The following is a 19,320-nucleotide window of genomic DNA, read 5'->3' as shown; positions in this document are numbered from 1 at the left end:
CTTCATTTTCTGAGGAAGGGTCTAGGCCCGAAACGTCAGCTTTCCTGCTCCTCTGATGCTGCTTGGCCTGCTGTGTTCATCCAGCTCTACACCTTGTTATCTCAGATTCTCCAGCATCTGCAGTTCCTACTATCTTTGTAATAGTGTAATGCTTCACTACCAGAAGCAGATTATTTGCAACTCTTGTTGCTCCCCGAGAAAAATCACATCTTAATAACATGATCAAAATACTTTATCTGGATTTTGTGTTTATTGTACTATACAGATGACTGATATTCATAGAGGTGATGAATACCTTATCCTTTTTTTTAAATCACTCAATATTTTCAGCAACATGTATTTCAAAACACGGTATAGCTTAGTTATATGAGAAATTTCCTCTCCAAGGCCCTAGAAAGTGTACCCAAGACAGATGTATTGCTGCTTAAATGCAATGTAAAGATATCTCTATAATTATGCAACAAATACACTGACAGGTTCCATTTTGAGTCAGCAGAGACTAAAACCATTTTGATTCTATCGAATCAAGAATTCTCAGTTCAAGTACATGTTGGTCTGATACAGAATAAATCTCTCTTTGTGTTGCTGTCTTCAAGAAGAACAAAATTCCAGATACAATCAAGTTATTTCCGTTTACCTGAGAATGTTACTTAATTTTGCTATCTCAAGAGCCAACAGAGAAAGAGATGTTTATTCCATCAATGTGAACTAAACTTTAACCCAGGTCTAAATATACTACTAAACAAAACCACAAAATCTCTCAACTAAGAACTTTAGTGGAGATTAATACCCTCATAAAAACCAAAAAAAAGGATTTGATTGACTTGATTGTTTTTATGTTTGATTACCTTCTCTTTTCTTACACAGGTGAGTACAACTACCTGGGAACCACACTGCGGCAAACTGATATTGAACCAATGCCTTCTCTGTTAGATGTGAGGCAGCTGATTGCACTCTATGGGATTCTGCCATTGGGTAAGAGCCTGGAAATGAGAATTAAGTACAATTTACTCCATTCTTAAGTAGAGAAAACTTCCATCAATGTTTCTAATCTGTCGAAAAGGAAGAAAAAGAGGTCTTGCAACACCTTTCAAAGTCACTGGTCCTCTCAAAGTGCTTTACTGCCAATTACGTCTTTCTGTGGGTTAGTCACTGTTAGAATGTAGGAAATGCAGCACAGTGTGTGGCGTGGTGGCTCAGTGATTAGCACTGCTGCCTCACAACCTGCAACCTGGGTGTAATTCCACTCTAGGGCGACTGCCTGCGTGAAGTTTGCGCACTCTCCCCATGTCTGTGTGGGCTTCTTCTGAGTGCTCCGGTTTCTTCCCACTGTTCAAAGATGTGTAGGTTAGGTGGATTAGCTGTGGGATCTCCAGGGTTGTAGGGAAGGTGGCTGGGTCTGGGTGGGATGTTCTTCAGAAGGGTTGGCGTGGACTCAATGGACCAAATGACCTGCTTCCACTCTGTAGGGATTCTATGATTCTAATTTGTAAGTAGTAACCTTCATAAACAACAATGTGAAAATGACTAGATAATTTTTTTTGGGAGGGGTGATAGATGGTCAATGATGGATAATTGGTCAGGACACAGGAATAACTCCCCTGCTGTTCTTCGAAATAGTTCCATTGCATATTTTATACCCACCTGAAAGGGCAGTGAAGGTCTCATCTGAAATATGGCACTCTGGCTGTGCAGCACTCCCTCAGTACTATACTGGAATATCAGCCTTGATTTTTGTGCTCAAATGCTAGAATGAGACTTAAACCTGAAATGTTCTGACTCAGAGTGAAGAGTGCTTCCAATTGAGCCATATCTGACACTTTGGTCAGAGGCTTCCACACGGAACAAAACTAAAATTAAGAGTTATAGAGTCCTTACAGCACAGAAGGTGTCTTTTGATCTAGAGTCTATGCCAACTCTACAGAATAGTGTTACCTAATATGTTCAACATTTCACAACCTGGCCTCTTATGCATGTCAAATTGTCAATCTTCATTTTTGAGAGTCACTCAGTATTGAGTTGCAGTAAAGGTGCAGCAGGGGGTATGAATATCAGTTTCATTCTCCAGATCACTATTTGTTATCTGTTCTTAATTAAATAAGGAACAGTCAACCATTATGCTTGATCAGTGAAGCAAGGAAAACAGTGCACCTTTTCAAAAAAAAATTCCACTCTTTCCATTCTCTCTGGATGCTTCAAAATGGTGATATCTTTATACAGCTAGGATCACTTTGTGAGCTGTGAAAACAGGGTTAGCTTTTTCAAGGACAATTTTTCCTCTAATTTTCTTGGGAAATCTAGTGATACAGGTGCAAATTGAAAAGCTTATTTCCATTTAGTTGGTAGTTGACGTTTTCAGAAAGCAGTTGAGCATGCTCAACAGACAGCAGTGAACAGTACTGATGACAAAAGTTACATGGCACTGCAGACAGTGTAGATGATAGCCAGAAATTATAAAGGGATATTGATAGACTAGGTGAATGGGCAAAACTGTAGTTGATGGATTTTTTTTTAAATTTTATTCACTAATGGGACATTGACATTGCTGGCTGGCCAGCATGTACTGCCTATCCCCTTTTGCCCTAGACAAGGTGGTGATGAGCTACCTTCTTGAACTGCTGCAGTCCACATGCTGTAGGTTCACAAAGCCCTTAGGGAGGGAATTCTAGGATTTTGACACAGTGACAGTGAAGGAATGGTGATCTATTTCCAAGTCAGAAATGGTGAGTGGCTTGGAGGGGAACCTGCAGGTGGTGGTGTTCCAATGCATCTGCTGCCCTTGTTCATGTAGATAGAAGTGGTCATGGGTATGGAAGGTGCTATCTAATGATCTTTGGTGAATTTCTGAAGTGCACCTTGTGCATGGTACACAATGCTGTCACTAAGTGTGGGTGATGGAGGAAGAGGATGCTTGTGGGTGTGGAGCTGCTTGGTCCTGGATGGTGTCAAGCTTCTTGAGTGTTATCAGAGCTGGACCCCTCCAGGCAAGAGGTGAGTATTCCATCTCACTTTTGACTTATACCTTGTAAATGATGGACAGGCTTAGGGAGTCACAGGTGAGTCACTCACCACAGTATTCCTAAGCCTCTGACCTGCTCATCTAGCCACTGTGTTTATGTGCTGTGTCCAGTGAATTTCTGGTCAAGGGTAATCCGCATAATGTTAATCATGGGGGATTCAGTGATGGTAACATCATTGAATGTCAAGGGGCAGTTGTCAGATTTTCTCTTGTTAGAGATGGTCATTGCCTAGTACTTGTCTGGTGCAAATATTACTTGCCGCTTGTCAGCCAAAACTGGATATTGCCCAAGCCTTACTGCATTTGGGCATGGCCTCCTTCAGTGTCTGAGGAGTCACAAATCGTGCTACATCAAGGATGAGAATTTTAAAATCAACAAAATTTCATTCATAGAAGTACTATAGTTTTGAATGAAAAGTATGAGCGGCCATGAGAAAGTGTGTAGAGTGACATAGCTTGTCATGTAACTGCAAAAACTGAGGCAGAAAAGTCACGTGTAACAAAAGAGACATGAATAGAGAATAAAATGTGAGGGGAGAGAACATTCCATGGAGTCGAAGCTGGTTAGCAGAAATTGAAAAAATACCTGCAGGTAATCCAAAAGGTATGGTATTAGTGTGGTAGAAGGAAGAGAGAATTTGAACAAACTGTGGAATTGGAAAACTGAAATGCACTTGATTAGTAAAATGGGAATGATTGCACACTGTCCAGTATAACTCAAATACTGAAACAGTCCATGCCCACACACAGCAAGACATAGATAACATCAAAGCTTGGACTGATGAATGGAAATAACATTCACACTACAAAAGATAATGATCATCCCCAACAAGAGAGAATCCAACCACCTTCCCCTAACATTGAACAGCACTATCATCAGCATCAACGTCCTGGTGTTTATCACTGACCACAAGCTAAGCTGGATCTGCATTTAATTGCTGTGGCTTTAACAACATGTCAGACGATAGGAATTCTGTGGTGAACAACTTACTTCCTGAATCACCAAAGCCTACCCACCTATTTCAAGCCACAAATCAATGGTGTGATGAAATACACTTGACTTCTCTGGAAGATAGTTCCAACAAAATTAAGAAGTTCAGCACTATCCAACATAAAACACACTTTGTCACTGGTATGTGTCACTCCAGGTAATCTTAGATTTTTAAGCAAAGGGAATTTCATTCTGTTTTAACCTCACTTTATTAATAAAAGTGTTTTATTTAATGGGACTGTTGTTTGCTGAGCATTCAATAAATATTTGCTAGGGTAAACCAGTTTATCACAAGAACAGGAAATTTATGTTTCAATTATGCAGCAATGCAGATTAACCCACTTGGGAGACACAGTGGCCTGGGAAAAGACCATGTTACTAAATCATTCAGAGTTCAAGGTTGGACTTCCTGCTATTTCCAGTGGGAATGCCAACGATCTCAAACGGAAGAAGCCAAAACTTCTCATGCTCATTGATTGTTATGTTTCAAAAGCCAATTAAGTATCTGAGATATAAGCTGAAAGAACTGCAGATGCTGTAAATCAGGAACAAAAACAAAGTTGCTGGAAAAGCTCAGCAGGTCTGGCAGCATCTGTGAAGGGAAAAACAGGAGTTAACATTTCGGGTCTGGTTCTGAGGAAGGATCACTGGACCTGAAACGTTAACTCCTGTTTTTTCCTCCACAGATGCTGCCAGACCTGCTGAGCTTTTCCAGCAACTTTGTTTTTGTAAGTATCTGAGATGCCTGACGTTTTACTTCATGTTTAGTCTGGAAGTTGCCAAGTCTTTCCAACAATGGAACACTTTTAAAGATAAGATGTCAATAATTAAAAAGTTACATGAAGCATTAAGAAGATGCAAAAACCCCCACTTAACATTATTTCAGGACACCACAACCATAGCTAATTGCATTGTCTCCCAATTACATTGTTGGCAATGGTTACTTTTCCTCATCAAATCCAATTGTGGTGTGCGAACGGCTATCAGAGCTGAGATTCGAGAAGTAGTGTTATGTGAAGTCCCAAAGCATTCTGATGAGTCGTGCTGCAGGCTCTAGTGTACTATATATAGATTTAGTCCACCACGGTACAAAATTTTAATAGATGTGCAGTTCCGTGGCAATACTGTATCATTGTAAAGTTAATTCAGCGTGCGTTCATTTGAACTCTGAAACACTTTAATCAACTGACAAGATCTTTTGATGAAGATAGGAGTGTGGACAAAAATATAAGATGGAGATCAAGACCTTCAGCTTCTAGGGGACAGTAAAAACTTGGGAGCTGGGGCTTGCAGGGAAAGAGAACTCCCCCATAATCCTGACTTGGTAGCAGTATTAACTGCTTTAAGATAAGACTTCTTCCCTCTCTCAGGAGAAAGCCCTGCCTTTAAGAGCTGTCAGCTAAACTGATGGCTGGCATTCTGTAACATGAGTAATTTCCAGCTGACCATCATTGGGACTACAGGCATTCCCACCAAACCAAGGAGGCCTGTAATTGGGTTCTGAGTGGTTGGGGTGGAGGACTGAGGTTCCAGAGCAGGGTAGGGATTAAAGAAAAAATTATCTTTGAGAGGGTGGAATGCCTCAGATGGATCTACAGGCAGTGTAAAGGATGTTAACTGTGCAACCTCCCCCAACTTCCCCCCCCACCCCCACCCCCACCCCCACCCCACCCCACCCCACCCCACCCCCATGGCCATCACATTCCCCATATATGGCTACTAATAGGTTAATAGGCCCAAGATGGCAGACAAAATTACCAATTATATTTCCAAAACCATCAAACGGGAGCACACAACCCAGCCCCATGACTCCATAATTGAGTGAAAAATTACACAACTCTGTATGTGTACACAACATAGAAGAGACTTTGAAGTCCCCAACCTCCAGAGTACACTGTTTACTTTTCAACCTTAGTGCTTCCTCCAAGTGCTATTTACCTTGGAGGAGTACTGATTCATCAGGTGGGATGCAGTACATGACAACCTTTTGTTAGTTTGTTTATCAAGCACTTCATAATGTTGTAAAAACTTTCTTACATCTCTGATCAACCTTCTCTTCTTTACAGAAAGTGGACTAGGTACACTAATTTGTTTCCTATCCCTACTTCATCCTGGGGAATCTACAGTTCATTTCAATGGCTTTAACATTGCTTCTATATTAAGGCAACCAAACTGTATTGATTATTTATCTGTGCTATAGTTGCAGTCTTGTATAAATTCATCAACTATCAATTAATCTTAGTCTTGAAAAGCTGTGAATGGTCAAAGCATATATTATCTCTTGTGAGAAGTTCCTGATTTTACTGACCTATGTGCTTCTGATTTCAGTTGTGTTCCACTTTGAAGATTATGGTCTCTTGTTCCAGATTTCACCCACCAGTGGTACAGATTCTTATCAACTACCCTATAAAATGATAATCTTTTTCAACTTTCTGCTTTCCGGAACACCAAATGTATCTTCAAATGTAAAATGTGATGAAACTGAATAGAAGTATTTTTAAATAGCAGGATATGGTCTTGTATCATAAGTAAATTCCTGTGGGATTCAGTGTCCCGGATTGATTCCCTGTATTCCTGTTGCAGGTTCTCAAGCTGTCCATGAGAAAGCTCCATTGGTGAAGTCTTTGCTGTTGGCAGGACCATCTGGAGTCGGAAAGAAAATGCTGGTCCATGCTCTCTGTACGGAAACAGGAGCCAACCTTTTTAATTTGTCACCACATAACACTGCAGGAAAATATCCGGGCAAGATTGGCCTCAAAATGATGATCCATATGGTATTCAAGGTAGACTGTCTGATAGCACAAATTGATTATATTAAACACATAAATTATATACAGCTGTTATGTTGAAAGACTTCGGTGTCGCTGCATTTTCAAGTGTGGTTAGTTTTGTCAAAACCTTAATTGTGGTGCAACGCCTCAAATAACTACTCCATGTTTGAATCTCTTGGATCCTGTATTCATGCAGTAGTGATTCCTGATGGGATAATTTTCCTCTGTCTCAATGATATGTTTCACATGATTGCCATTTCTTTCCACTCCTTTCCTTTTGTCTCCATAAGAAACTTACAACTGCTGTGATATAATTCCAAAGTACCAGCTGTCTTCCAGCGCTTCCCACCGCATTGTTCACATTTGAGGACCCCACCGTTGCAAAGTCTTAATGCAAATATTAAAACAGTCCACTATCCCAAATTCCAAAAGACAGTTTCCCAAAATGAAAAGGTTAGCATTGACAACAAAGTGAAAATGGAATAGCAAATATTTCAAATAGAGCAAACTATGAACTTCTAGATGCTGTGCTTGCAGCATGTATTCTCCAATGCAGACTCTGAATAAACAAAAAAATCTGATTACCAAACTTTATTGGCCCAAATCCGGATCATCAGAGATCAATCAAGTTGCAGAGCCCTAGCACTTGGACCTATAATGAGCATTGTTCAGGAAGAATCATGAGTTGGAGACTCAGCACAGTTCCACAATATTTACCAAATAGCTACCTGAGAAATAGTAGACATTTTAACACTTGGGTAATTTAACAACTGACTCATACCCACCTAAGTATCCCCCCGTCGTTGACAACCTCTCACTCTCAACCCAAGGACAACCCCAAAAACTCGACTATGCTCCTGAAACATCCAAACTAAACCTCTTGACCAAACCCAACCCAGACTTCCAACCACCTGACTACACATTGACCCAACTTGACTATCTCCCAAATAAACATACAATTGTATGAATGAGAAGGAGTAGACCACTCAACCCCTTGAGCCTGCTGTACCATTCGATAAGATCACACTTATCTGATTATAACTTCAACTCCACATTACCGCCTATCTCCTTGTTACTTAGAATGCATCTACCTCTGCTAAAAAATATGCAAAGACTCTGCTTCCACCACCTTTTGAGGAAGGGACTTCCGCAGACTCTCAACCCCATGAGAAAAAATATTTCACTTCATCTCTGTGAAAAACGTGTGACCCCTTATTTTGTAACAGTGACCCCTATATTCTTCCACAATTGGATGCATCCTCTTGACCCTTTCAAGATCCCTTTGTATGTCTTCTAAACTCCAGCAAATACAAACCTAGCCTATCCTGCAAATTCCTGGAATTAGTCTAACTAACCTTTTCTGAACTGCTTACAAGGCATTATATGTTATCTTAAGACAAACTAATACTGTACACTGTACTCAAGATATGGTCTCAACAAAGTCTTGCATAACTGAGTTAGAACCTCTTGTACTTTTGTATTCAAATCCCCTCACAATAAACTCTCACATGCTATTAGCCGTTCTAACAACTGCTATACTTGCATTCTAGCCTTTTGCAACTCCTGTACTAAGACACCCCGATCCCTCTGCAACTCAGAATTCTACTATCTTTCACCATTTATATAATATGCTTCTTGTTTCTTCAAAATAGACAATTTCCCATTTTTCCATATTATATGTCATTGATTTTCCACTCACTTAACCTACCTTTGTATTCTTTGTAGTCTCCTTTTGTCCTCTTTTATAACTTTCCTATCCATCTTTGTCTCATCAGCAAATGTATCAGCCATGCCTTCGGTGCAATCAACCAATTCATTCATATATATTGTGAGAAGTTGAGGTCGCAGCACTGATGTTGATGTCACACCACTCACTACATCTTACCAACCGGAAAATTACCCAGTTGTGCCTATATTTCATTTTTCTGTTAGCCAGCCAATCTTCTGTCCATACCATTATGTTACCCCACACCATGAGCTTTTGTCTAATCAATAACAACATTCAAAAGCCTTTGTGGCAGTTTAACAAATACCTTCTGAAAATCAAGTACCATACAATCATTAGTTCCCCCTTATCCGCAGCACATTGCTTACTCAAAAGACTCTGATAAATTGGTTAAACACGATTTACTTTCATAAAATCATGTTGACTCTACTTGGAGATAGTAGGAACTGCAGATGCTGGAGAATCCGAGACAACAAGGTGCAGGGCTGGATGAACACAGCAGGCCAAGCAGCATCATAGGAGCAGAGAGGCTGACGTTTCGGGCCTAGACCCTTCATGAAGGGTCTAGGCCCGAAACGTCAGCCTCTCTGCTCCTATGATGCTGCTTGGCCTGCTGTGTTCATCCAGCCCTGCACCTTGTTGTCTCTTGACTCTACTTGATTACCTTGAACTTTTATAAGTGCCCTTTATGACGTCTTTAATAAAGGCTTCAAATATCTTCCCTATGACTAATGTTAAGCTAATTGACCTGTAGTTTACTGTTTTCTGTTTCCCTCCTTTTTTGGAGAAAATAATTATATTTTGCAGTCTTCAAACTAATGGGATATAACGTGGGATATAACTTTCACCAATCTAGGAAATTTTGGAAAATTAAAATCAATGCTTCAACTATATCACAAACCACTTATTTTAAGACCTTAGGATGAAATCGACCAGGACCAAGGGTTAGTGCATGGTGGCTCAGTGGTTAGCACTGCTGCCTCACAGCACCAGGGACCTAAGTTCAATTCTAGCCTTGTGCAACTGTCTATGTGGAGTTTGCATGTTCTTCCTGTGTCTGGGTGGGTTTCTGCTGGGTGCCCTGGTTTCCTCCTACAGTCCAAAGATGTGCACATTAGGTGGATTGGCCATGCTGAAATTGCCCATAGTGTACAGAGATTTTCAGGCAAAGTGGGTTGGCAATGGGAAATGCGGGGTCATGGGGATAGGGTTGGTGGCTGGGTCTGAGCAAGATGCTGTTCAGAGGGTTGGTGAAGATTTGACGGGCCAAATCACCTCTATCTGCACTTTAGGGATTCTATGACATGTCAGCCTGCAACTCCAACACTTCCCTGGAGATTTCAATCTTCCTGAGTTCAACGTTCACTTTCATTTCCTAATTTGCAAGTATATTTGGGATATAACTTGTAACATCTACAATGAAGACTGATGCAAAATACCTATTCAGTTCATCTGCCACCTTCTTATTTTCCATTAATTCTCCAGACTCGCTTTATACAGGATGAACAATGAATTTGACTCTACTTTGATGTATCTATCGAAAATCTTGCTATCTGTTTTTATATTTCTACCCCATCCCTGACCTTAACAAATTACCATTTGATTTCACTAACCCCGACTCAATTGTTCCCCTAACCAATCTCACCCGCCCACTCACCTACCTATCTCACTCACTCACCTTCCTACCAACCCTCACCCATCAATGCACCTACTCACCTCACTCACATCTCTCCTCTCACTCATCCATTCATCCACTTATCCATACGCCCACTCATTTGCTAACACACATTAGCACTGGACCTCTAAAATATTTATCAGAATATGGAAGTTAGTGTCATAAATAGGAGGAGTGTCCCAACTTGCCCAACTCTACCTGCTCAAAATGTCCCAGAGGGATGCAGTGCAGTGAATTTCTTTAACAGCTGCAATTAGAACATTCCAGAAGAAATGTGGAATGGTGTTGAGTCAAGAGGTTTTAAAAAGGACTTATTAAAAATATACAAGAAATTGCTTATATGACTCTTATTTCTGGGAATCCCTCAGACTCCTTTGCGAATAAAGGAGCCAGAGAAATTTGCACAAAGATCGATGAACCTAAGCATGGGTCTTTGTTGAATATTTATGTTTGAGTATCTGCCATGACTCCGTGGGTGGAACTGTTACTTTGAGTCTCAAGGTTTTAGATTCAAGTACTACTCCTGGAATTGAGTACAAAAATAAGTGTTGACATTCCAGTGCAATACAGAAAGAACGTTCACTTGTTATTCGTTTTGAATGTGATAGTAAACTGAAGCACTCTGTAGCTGTACTCTGACATGGATATAAAAGATCTGTGGCACTATTTCAAATAAGAGCATTTGACCTAAACAATCGTGCTGAAATACATCTATTACTTAATGTAACATCACACAAATTGAATATCTAGTCAATATTATGTTGTTGCTTTTGGTAGATCTGCTGCCTCATTTTCCACATAACAGTGACTGCACTCCAGAACTATTTCATTGGCTAGAAAGTGTTTTGTGATGTCTGGTAGTTTTGAATTGCAGGTCTTTCTTTTATTTGTGGAGTGAATGGATGGTGGTTATTACAGGAGAACTTAACAAAATCCTTATCTTGTGTCCAAATGCATACATGAACATTGAAACTAGGAGCAGGATTAGGCTAATCTCCTTCCTGAACCTGCTCCATCATTCAATAAGATGGCAGATCTGATTGTGGCTTCAAGTTCACATTCTCATCTTGCCCAATAACCTTTAACTCACGATATTTTTCTCCTGGGTTTATCAGATGCAATTAGGAAGAGAACACATGGTTAGTTTCCCCTCCCTGGAGCCACTGAGACTTGTTTTAAACACCTTCATTATAGATGATTGAAATCAGCTGATTTAACTTGAATGGGAATTAAAACTTCTTGAATGATATGGCTCAGTTCTAAACAGTGCATTTACTGAATGAGCCATTAGCTGACAATGTTCTTTACACTGAACACATATGGATAGATTTTCAATCTGTTGTCTGGAATCCAGTTGCCCCTAGAAATTACTTTGAAATCGCACAATTTTAAGTTGCATTAATTTTATTGAGAGTGAAAACTGGGTTCTTCTATCATAATCAGCTGATCAGCAAGTTAAGAATCTACCCCATACTGGCTTCAGATGGATTTTTTAGTGTAAATTTAAAAGCTAATGGTATCTATTCAGTATGTGTCCTGGATTTGCAATGTTAGTGACGCTACCATCAATATATCAAATTAATTCATTTATTTCTGGTGGTATTGGCAAACAAAATTTGTCTAATAGTATTTATCCTGTGCTTTAACAGAGAGATCGAGCCATCATTTTTAAAACAGGTACAGATTTTTGCTAAAATACCAAAGAAAGAAATATTATATGTAGGAATCAAATATTCGTCTACTGAAATGGCCAACAGTAACCTTTCTGCAGTAGTTTGTTTTTTTTTTCAAATTTATTCATGGGTTATGGGTGTTATTGGCTGAACCAGCATTTATTACGCATCCCTAACTGCCCAGAGTGCAGTTAAGAGTCAGCCACATTGTTGTGGGTCGAGAGTCACATGTAGGCCAGACCAGGTAAGGACGACAGATTTCCTTCCCTCAAGGACATCAGTGAACCAAATGGGTTTTTTCTTTGGTAATTAACAATGGTTTCATGGGTCATTCTTAGAGTCTTATTTCCAGATTATTGCTGAATTCAAATTCCACCATCTGCCATGGTGGAATTCTAACACGGGTCTCCAGAATACACCTGGGTCTTTGGATTAATAGTCTAGCAGTAATATCACTAGGCCACGTACTACCTCATCTTCCAAACCTCCACTATATAACAGCCCACCACACTAACAATCCTGTGTCAAGTTTTTGGATTCACTTGCAAAAAGGTTGTCCTAGCACGGTGGCCTGTTTGATTACAAGGGACAAGTTTGTTAATTGGCTAGTAAAAGTGTAAAGAGTCCTCCTTTGAATTTGTGACACCTCCTTGCACCTATGATCAGCAAGGGATGGTGTGTGTGTGTATTTGTTTTATCCCCCTGAGTGTTTAGTTAAGAAAATGTCCAGTGTCAGGCTTTCAGGATTTTGTTTATGAGAGATGATTTTTTTTTGTTTAAAAACACTAAATAATGAATCCCACTTCACTCACTCACACATTCACTCTCAAACACAGTCCAAAAAAGTTACAGAGTTCTGAGGAAGGGTCACTGGACCTGAAAAGTTAACTGTGATTTCTTTTCACGGATGCTGCCAGACCTGCTGAGCTTTTCCAACAACTTCTGTTTTTGTCTCACCCAACCGCTCATCTGAGCAGAACAAGGTTAATTTGAAAAAGGATCCCTACCCTTGTAGGTGGCTTTCTCCCTGCCAAATGAAGTTATGTCTTCAAAGGAGCCAGGTTTCCTTGAGTTAATACAGAAATGAGATTATTAGTTACTACATGTGAGAGGAAATAATAACACTACATGCATACACACAAGTTAGATGTGAGAGGTGAGTTCAAAGAAGATAAAAGTTAAAAAAAAAATCAGTCGTTGAGTTGCATGAAAAGTAGGCGATGGGATGCTGTAGTTGTTACGTTGGGTGATACCACTAGCACTAATATCAGTGAGCTGTTGATTTCAAGATGCTTGACTTTCCAGTTCAGCTGAAAGGCCTGTGTCCTGTTCTCCTTTGACTGCAGTTTCATCTCATTTCAACCACCGCAGCTACAGTGGCTCAAAGAAGAGTCATGCTGCTCTCAAAATGTTGACTGTTTACAGTCAGCTAGAAAAAGGACTGACCTTCTGACTGTTGCCCTGTCCACCACAACCTGAAGATACTGCACAAGGAAGCTTGCCTTGGCTTTCTTCTGTGTCTTCACAGTTTTGTGATGAGCACAACAGTAAAGGGGTCATTCCTGGTTTTAGGCATCCCAAGGGACTGTGCAGCTGGGCTTTAAATATGGTACTTGAGATGTAAAAGTGAGAAACGTCCAACAGCGGTGGGCAATTTCATTTTGGCCACCACAGGATTCAATGAATAACCTGCCCAACATGCTAGCTACATAGTTAAGGAGGTGAAAAGCAGAAGATCAGGTTGCAGTGGAATTGATGCCATTCAACTCACTCACCACCACACGTTAACTGCAAATGGGAAAATCCAACCCAGTGAATCATTTTCTTGAGTGGGTTGTGGAATCTAAGCTGTACGATCATGTGATGTTCAATCACTATTTTGGGAACACTGAACTAAACCAATGTTTTGAAAAGCTTCTTTGTGCATTGCTCTGAGACCTTGTTAGGTTTTAAATACTCACCATTACACTGCAAATTTTATATTTCATACTTCCCACTCGAAAAACCTGGTATTGCATTACCTGTTTTTTTGTTTTAAATTAATCTTTCCTGCATAGGAGCGATTGAGATGTGCTGTTTAAATCTCACCACTTCATGTTCAACTTTTATTGTCTCACCTAAACTTTGTATCCCTTGGCTGTTCCGTAACACCTAGTTTCTTTCATTTAAAGTGTAATTATGACAGAGAATTATGGAATGGTTAGAGCACATGAGGAGGTCATTTCAGTTCATGGAGTTTGTCCCCACCCCTGGCTTCATTCCATGGCCAACCAACCTTCTCAACCCCACTTCCCTGACCTGACACAATCCGTCCATCTTCTTTCCCACCTATCCGCCCCACCCTTCCCACTGACCAATCCCCACTACCTCTACCTGCATCCACCTATTACCATCCCACCTACCTTACCCCAACGCCATCCCTCCTCCCTCTATTTGTTTTCCAGCTCTCTTCCCCCTCCCCTGTCCTGATGAAGGCTCCTGACCCGAAATGTCAACTTTCCTGCTCCTCTGACGCTGCCTGACCTGCTATGTTTCCAATTGTATTATCCATAGTACATCTGTCATAACACTTTTTTTTTCTTTATCTTAATTTGTGTATTTTGTCATCCAGGAAACTATGAATTTGTTTGCCCCACCATTCATCCTTGCAGGCATACATCTGGAATGTGCCTCAGTGATTTCCAATTAAATTTAACACATTTTTCAGTTCCTGTTTTTCACACCAATCGCTGATTCCGGTTTTCAGTCCTAAGTCCATTCTGAGCCCTTTGAAGTAGGTTTCATTCCAGTTACTTATTCTTTCTCAGTATTATTCTTTGTTCTTTTTCCATAAACAGTCTAAATCTTATGTTATAATGATCACTATTCCCTAAATGTTCCCCTACTTACACTGATCTTGTTTTTCTACCCTCAATCCCAAGAACCAGTGTTCAGCAAACTGGAAACCATATCGCTGTAGAAAATTCTCCTGAACATATTCCTGGAACTTGTGTTCCTCTCTGCCCTTTACACTACTACTGTACCAGCCTTTGATTCAGATCATTAAAGTCACCCAAGAGTGGTGAGCCTGCGGAATTCATTACCAAAGGAATCAGTTGATGCCAAAACATTGAATTTATTGTAGAGATGGCTAGATATAGCACTTGGGGTGAATGGGATCAAAGGTTATGGGGAGAAAGCAGGAATAGGCTATTGAGTTGGATAATCAGCCATGATTGTGAAGGATGGCGGAACAGGCTCGAAGGGCCGAATGGCCTCCTCCTGCTCCTATCTTCTATGTTTCTATGTCTCCCATTATAGCTACCATAGAATTCATGCATCTCCTCTGTAATTTTCTAACCAATTTGTTCTTCAGTATCTTTTGTACATTCTCTCCTCTTCCTGCTTCTGAGCTCTGTAGTGGCATGAGCTGTGCCCTCATAATGACCTGTTTGTGGAGGATACAGCAGCCCACCATGAACCACACCAAAGCCTTTTGTGAGAGCTAAAAAGCTGCTGCATGCTCATTCCACTGATTTGCTCTGTGCTGTTTTGTGTACCAGCATGGCTCGTATTATACGTACTAAGCCACGTGAGATTGGGTTGCCAAGCTGAGTCATGAGCCAAACATCAACATTACAGCCATGACTACAATTCAAATTAAAAGGCATCCAATCGTCATGAAAGGGAAGCTATGTGCAAGCCTTTTTTTAATTCATTCATGGGATGAGGACGTCACTGGCTAGGCCAGCATTTATTACCCATCCCTAATTGCCCAGAGTGCACTTAAGAGTCAATCACATTGCTGTGGATCTGGAGTCACATGTAGGCCAGACCAGGTAGTTTCCTTCCCTAAAGGACACTAGTGAACCAGAAGGCAATTGACAATGGATTCATGGTCATCATTAGACTCCAAATTCCAGATTTTTATTGAATTCAAATTCCACCATTTGCCGTGGTAGGATTTGAACCCAAATCCCCAGAATATTACCTGGGTTTACTGGATTAACAGTCCAGCAATAGCACCACTAGGCCATCACCTCGCCTATTATATAGTTCCTGTCATTTAGCAAGCAGTCTCTGCGCTTGATGTTGTTGCTGAAATATTGAAGGACCAGGAAACTGTCTGGGAGAATTGTTGAGATTCACTAGAATAGTCACACACTGACTGCATGTTCAGCCAGTATTAACTGTTGTATTGTGGTAGATCGCAGCATTTAGATATGTTTCTGGTTGATAGCACCCTGTAACACAGGGAAAGTCATGGTCCTATCAAAGTCAGGTGCACACACAGTTGCTTCCATCTGTTCAGAGAGAACACAATGAGCTCCCTTAACTTGGCATAAAAGAAAACCTTTCACCTCTCTGATGCTGCAGTGGATGGCGAACTGGGAGATGCTACACTAGCCACTTACTCAGGTCTGAAAACGACCCAACCCAAAGAAGTTGGGGGTTATGGTCACCATCACAGCCTCTGGCACCACTGTCCTTGTCCTTCTTTGAGATTGCAGGTCTCGTTGCAAGAGGTGACAGAGTTCCATCAGCACTTCCTTCATAAAGGTGCCCAAAATGCACACACTCCTCATGGCTTAGGCAGAGATAAGGAAAATGCTTCCAGAAACCACTGTATGGATAGGCCTTCTGCAGCGAGCCCCATAACTCCTTGGCGGGATAGATTATTGTTGTTATCTTCTCAATTGCATTTATTTCTGTCTTGTATTTTTTTTCTGTTTTTCTTTTTGTGTACAGACTTCATAATGTGATCTTACTGAGGTCAGACTGTTTGGGCTGGGGATAGAAGAATTCACTGTGGTGCAGCCAGTATTATTAACATTCCTGTGTCAGATGTGACACATTTGAAATCACAACTGTGATGAGCCCTAGTCCACTGGCAGGTGAAAACTCCATAGTCAGCAAATAGAATGCAGCAGACTTGTATTCCATCAACCCGGACTGAACTAATTCATCAATCTTAAGTGTCAACTATCAGCAGTGTTCTTATTTAACTATTACGACATACTTTCTCATTAGTAAGGTAAGAACTATAACATCATTTCTGCTAAATAATGCAATGGGCTGTCTGGATGGTTTCTTCATAAGTAATGTCCATTACTCTTACCAGAGTAATTGAATCACTTTTTTTAAAACAATGTCAAAACACTTAGATTGTTGCAAGATTAAACAAACTGACAAATCTAAAATTGATACTGCGTCAGCAGTCATTTCATTAGTTGTAACTGTTTAAAAAAAAATTAACCTTCTTTTCTAATCAATCTGTTCAGAGATGTTCCCATACACCTTTGGAGTAGGTGGGATTTGAACCTAGGCTACTCAGCCCAGGAAGTGGGGACTCCACTTCTGCACCTCAAGAACCCCACTAATTGTAACATAAGAGGTTAACAGCTGCTTCACAAATAGCCAGAATCCATTATTGGAGGTTTCAGATTCCAATGAGATGGAGCCAAAGGGAAGAAGGTTCTAATGGATTCTTGCTAATATCTGCCACTGTGGTGTAAATGCTCATTAATTTGTGCTGGCGTGGTTTCCTGCCTCTTTTATCAAAGATACTTACTGGGATTCAGTACTGAGATTAATACAATAATCAGAGTTTTGTTTAGAATTTGGAGTCATCTCAGCTCAATTCTTGATGAACACAAATTCACAAGTCATAATTGGTCCTTAAACTGACCCTCGTTTTACAATTACTCTGGCTGGTTTAGCAATTCGCATTTGGCGGCCACCAAAATGGCTCATGTGATCAATGGATGTTATCACACTGTTGAATGCAGTTCCTGATGACCTTAGTGAATATTTAACACATTGGAATCACATTCTTTGACTTTAAAACAGGCATTAATCAATGTATTTGAAACAAAGCAGTAGTCTTCTACTGCTGTCGGCAGAATAGAGAGACATTTGCTTCTGTGGTTGTCCGAGCAGCAGCTAACGTAATAACACCTGATCTTAACATTGGTGCTCAAAGTGAGAAAGAAATTCACTTGCCAGTGCTAACATTCTTCACCAAGGTTAGCCTGAAATTCAACAAAATGTTTTTTTGTGATGTACTAAAGCATGTTGAGCAGAAGTCAGTGTGAATTTAGCAACAGCTTTAAATAGGTATGTGGAATTTTTTTTTGAATGGCAGCTAACCTTTTGATTTTGATAGTTAGTTCACCTATCACTGCTGTTTGTCTTAACATACCATTCACAAAATATGGCAGAAGTGTAGGCATGGTTTGTCTTTGCAGATACAAAATATCGATAGTTAATTAAAACAACCTTAACCTTAGGCATCAAACACAAGGAGATGTTGTCATTCTGCACTAGTTAGTTCATGGTAAAAGTTTTCCTGCATCTGCAGGATTTGCCTTTATGTTAGTATTAGTGTTTTGCTTTTGGTGATATTAGGTCTTTCTGTTCCTTTGTTGTTGATAGGTTATGCTTTTATGTTATTCTAAGGGGTTTTTTTAATAGAGTATTTCTTATTGCAAGCAGTACAACTTAATCCATGCCATAAATACTCAGTTTAACTGGTTTATGCAAATCAGCTGAGTGGCTTTTGAGCTAACTGTTTCAGAATTTGATCATTATGATTGTGACAGGGAAATCCAAAGTAACACTAGTTTGGATTTGGAAATCGTCACTGTGAAACATATAATCTGTGGGTAGGGTGCAGTGTGTTAATCTAAAGTAATGAGGCAGACATATGACAAAGTTATGAAAAGAGAAAGCGTTAGGTGAGTGAGGGGCGTGACAAGTTGGAAGTTAATTGAGAAATCTGGATGGTAATGCATGTAGAAAAATGAATATTTTGGCTCGATATACAAAACAACTAACAACTAATAACTGTAATAAACTGGCGGTTAGAATTTAAGAGCCTTGGAAGCAGAAGTTGGCCATTCAGTCCCTCAAGCCTGTGCTACCTTTCTAGATCATGGATGATCATCTATCTCAACAGCACTTTCCCATGCTATTCCCATATCCCATGGTGTCATTTTTATCTACAAATCTATTGATCTTGTCTTAAATATACTCAGTAGGCGATGTCTTCTGATTTTTGAGCAGCATGAGAGATTGGAGGAAAGAAATGCCCAAAATCTGTCAGGATGTGAAAGTCCACAAGATCTTAATCAGACACCTGATTGGTGGCTGGATGCCTTTTGACTGGATTTAGGGCCCCAAATGAGGAAGTCTTAGCTGCCAAGAGGCACCAGCCATTCAGAGATCAGAACTCCTCGGTGCCATGGAGAAGTCTATGGTTCCTGCTGGGCCAACATCCTCCCTGGCTCCCAGGATGGAGGATTGACCACAAAAAATGTAAGTGTTAATTAGGTTGAGGCTTGCACCGTAGGGACAGCAGGGAGAAGAGGGACCATGTGGACGATTTTAAAAAGTAGTATCAGAGATAGTAGGAACTGCAGATGCTGGAGAATCTGAGATAACAAGGTGTGGAGCTGGATGAACACAGCAGGCCAAGCAGCATCAT

At 40.4% G+C, this 19,320-nt stretch overlaps 1 protein-coding gene across 1 annotated transcript in view; it reads left to right on the top strand.

Annotated features, from left to right (window-relative positions):
- Positions 1 to 19,320, top strand: part of iqca1 (IQ motif containing with AAA domain 1) — a 152,847-nt gene that overhangs the window by 106,634 nt on the left and 26,893 nt on the right. Inside the window, exons 14-15 of the mRNA XM_048598862.1 lie at positions 868 to 975; positions 6,594 to 6,793. Coding sequence (XP_048454819.1) covers positions 868 to 975; positions 6,594 to 6,793 — 308 coding nt within the window. The remainder of the gene's footprint in view (positions 1 to 867; positions 976 to 6,593; positions 6,794 to 19,320) is intronic.

The sequence above is a fragment of the Rhincodon typus genome, chromosome 7, assembly GCF_021869965.1.
Source record: "Rhincodon typus isolate 14 chromosome 7, sRhiTyp1.1, whole genome shotgun sequence".
NCBI classification, from domain to species: domain Eukaryota; kingdom Metazoa; phylum Chordata; class Chondrichthyes; order Orectolobiformes; family Rhincodontidae; genus Rhincodon; species Rhincodon typus.
Note: the sequence above shows the minus strand (reverse complement) of the source record. Positions and strands in the feature narration are given on the sequence as shown.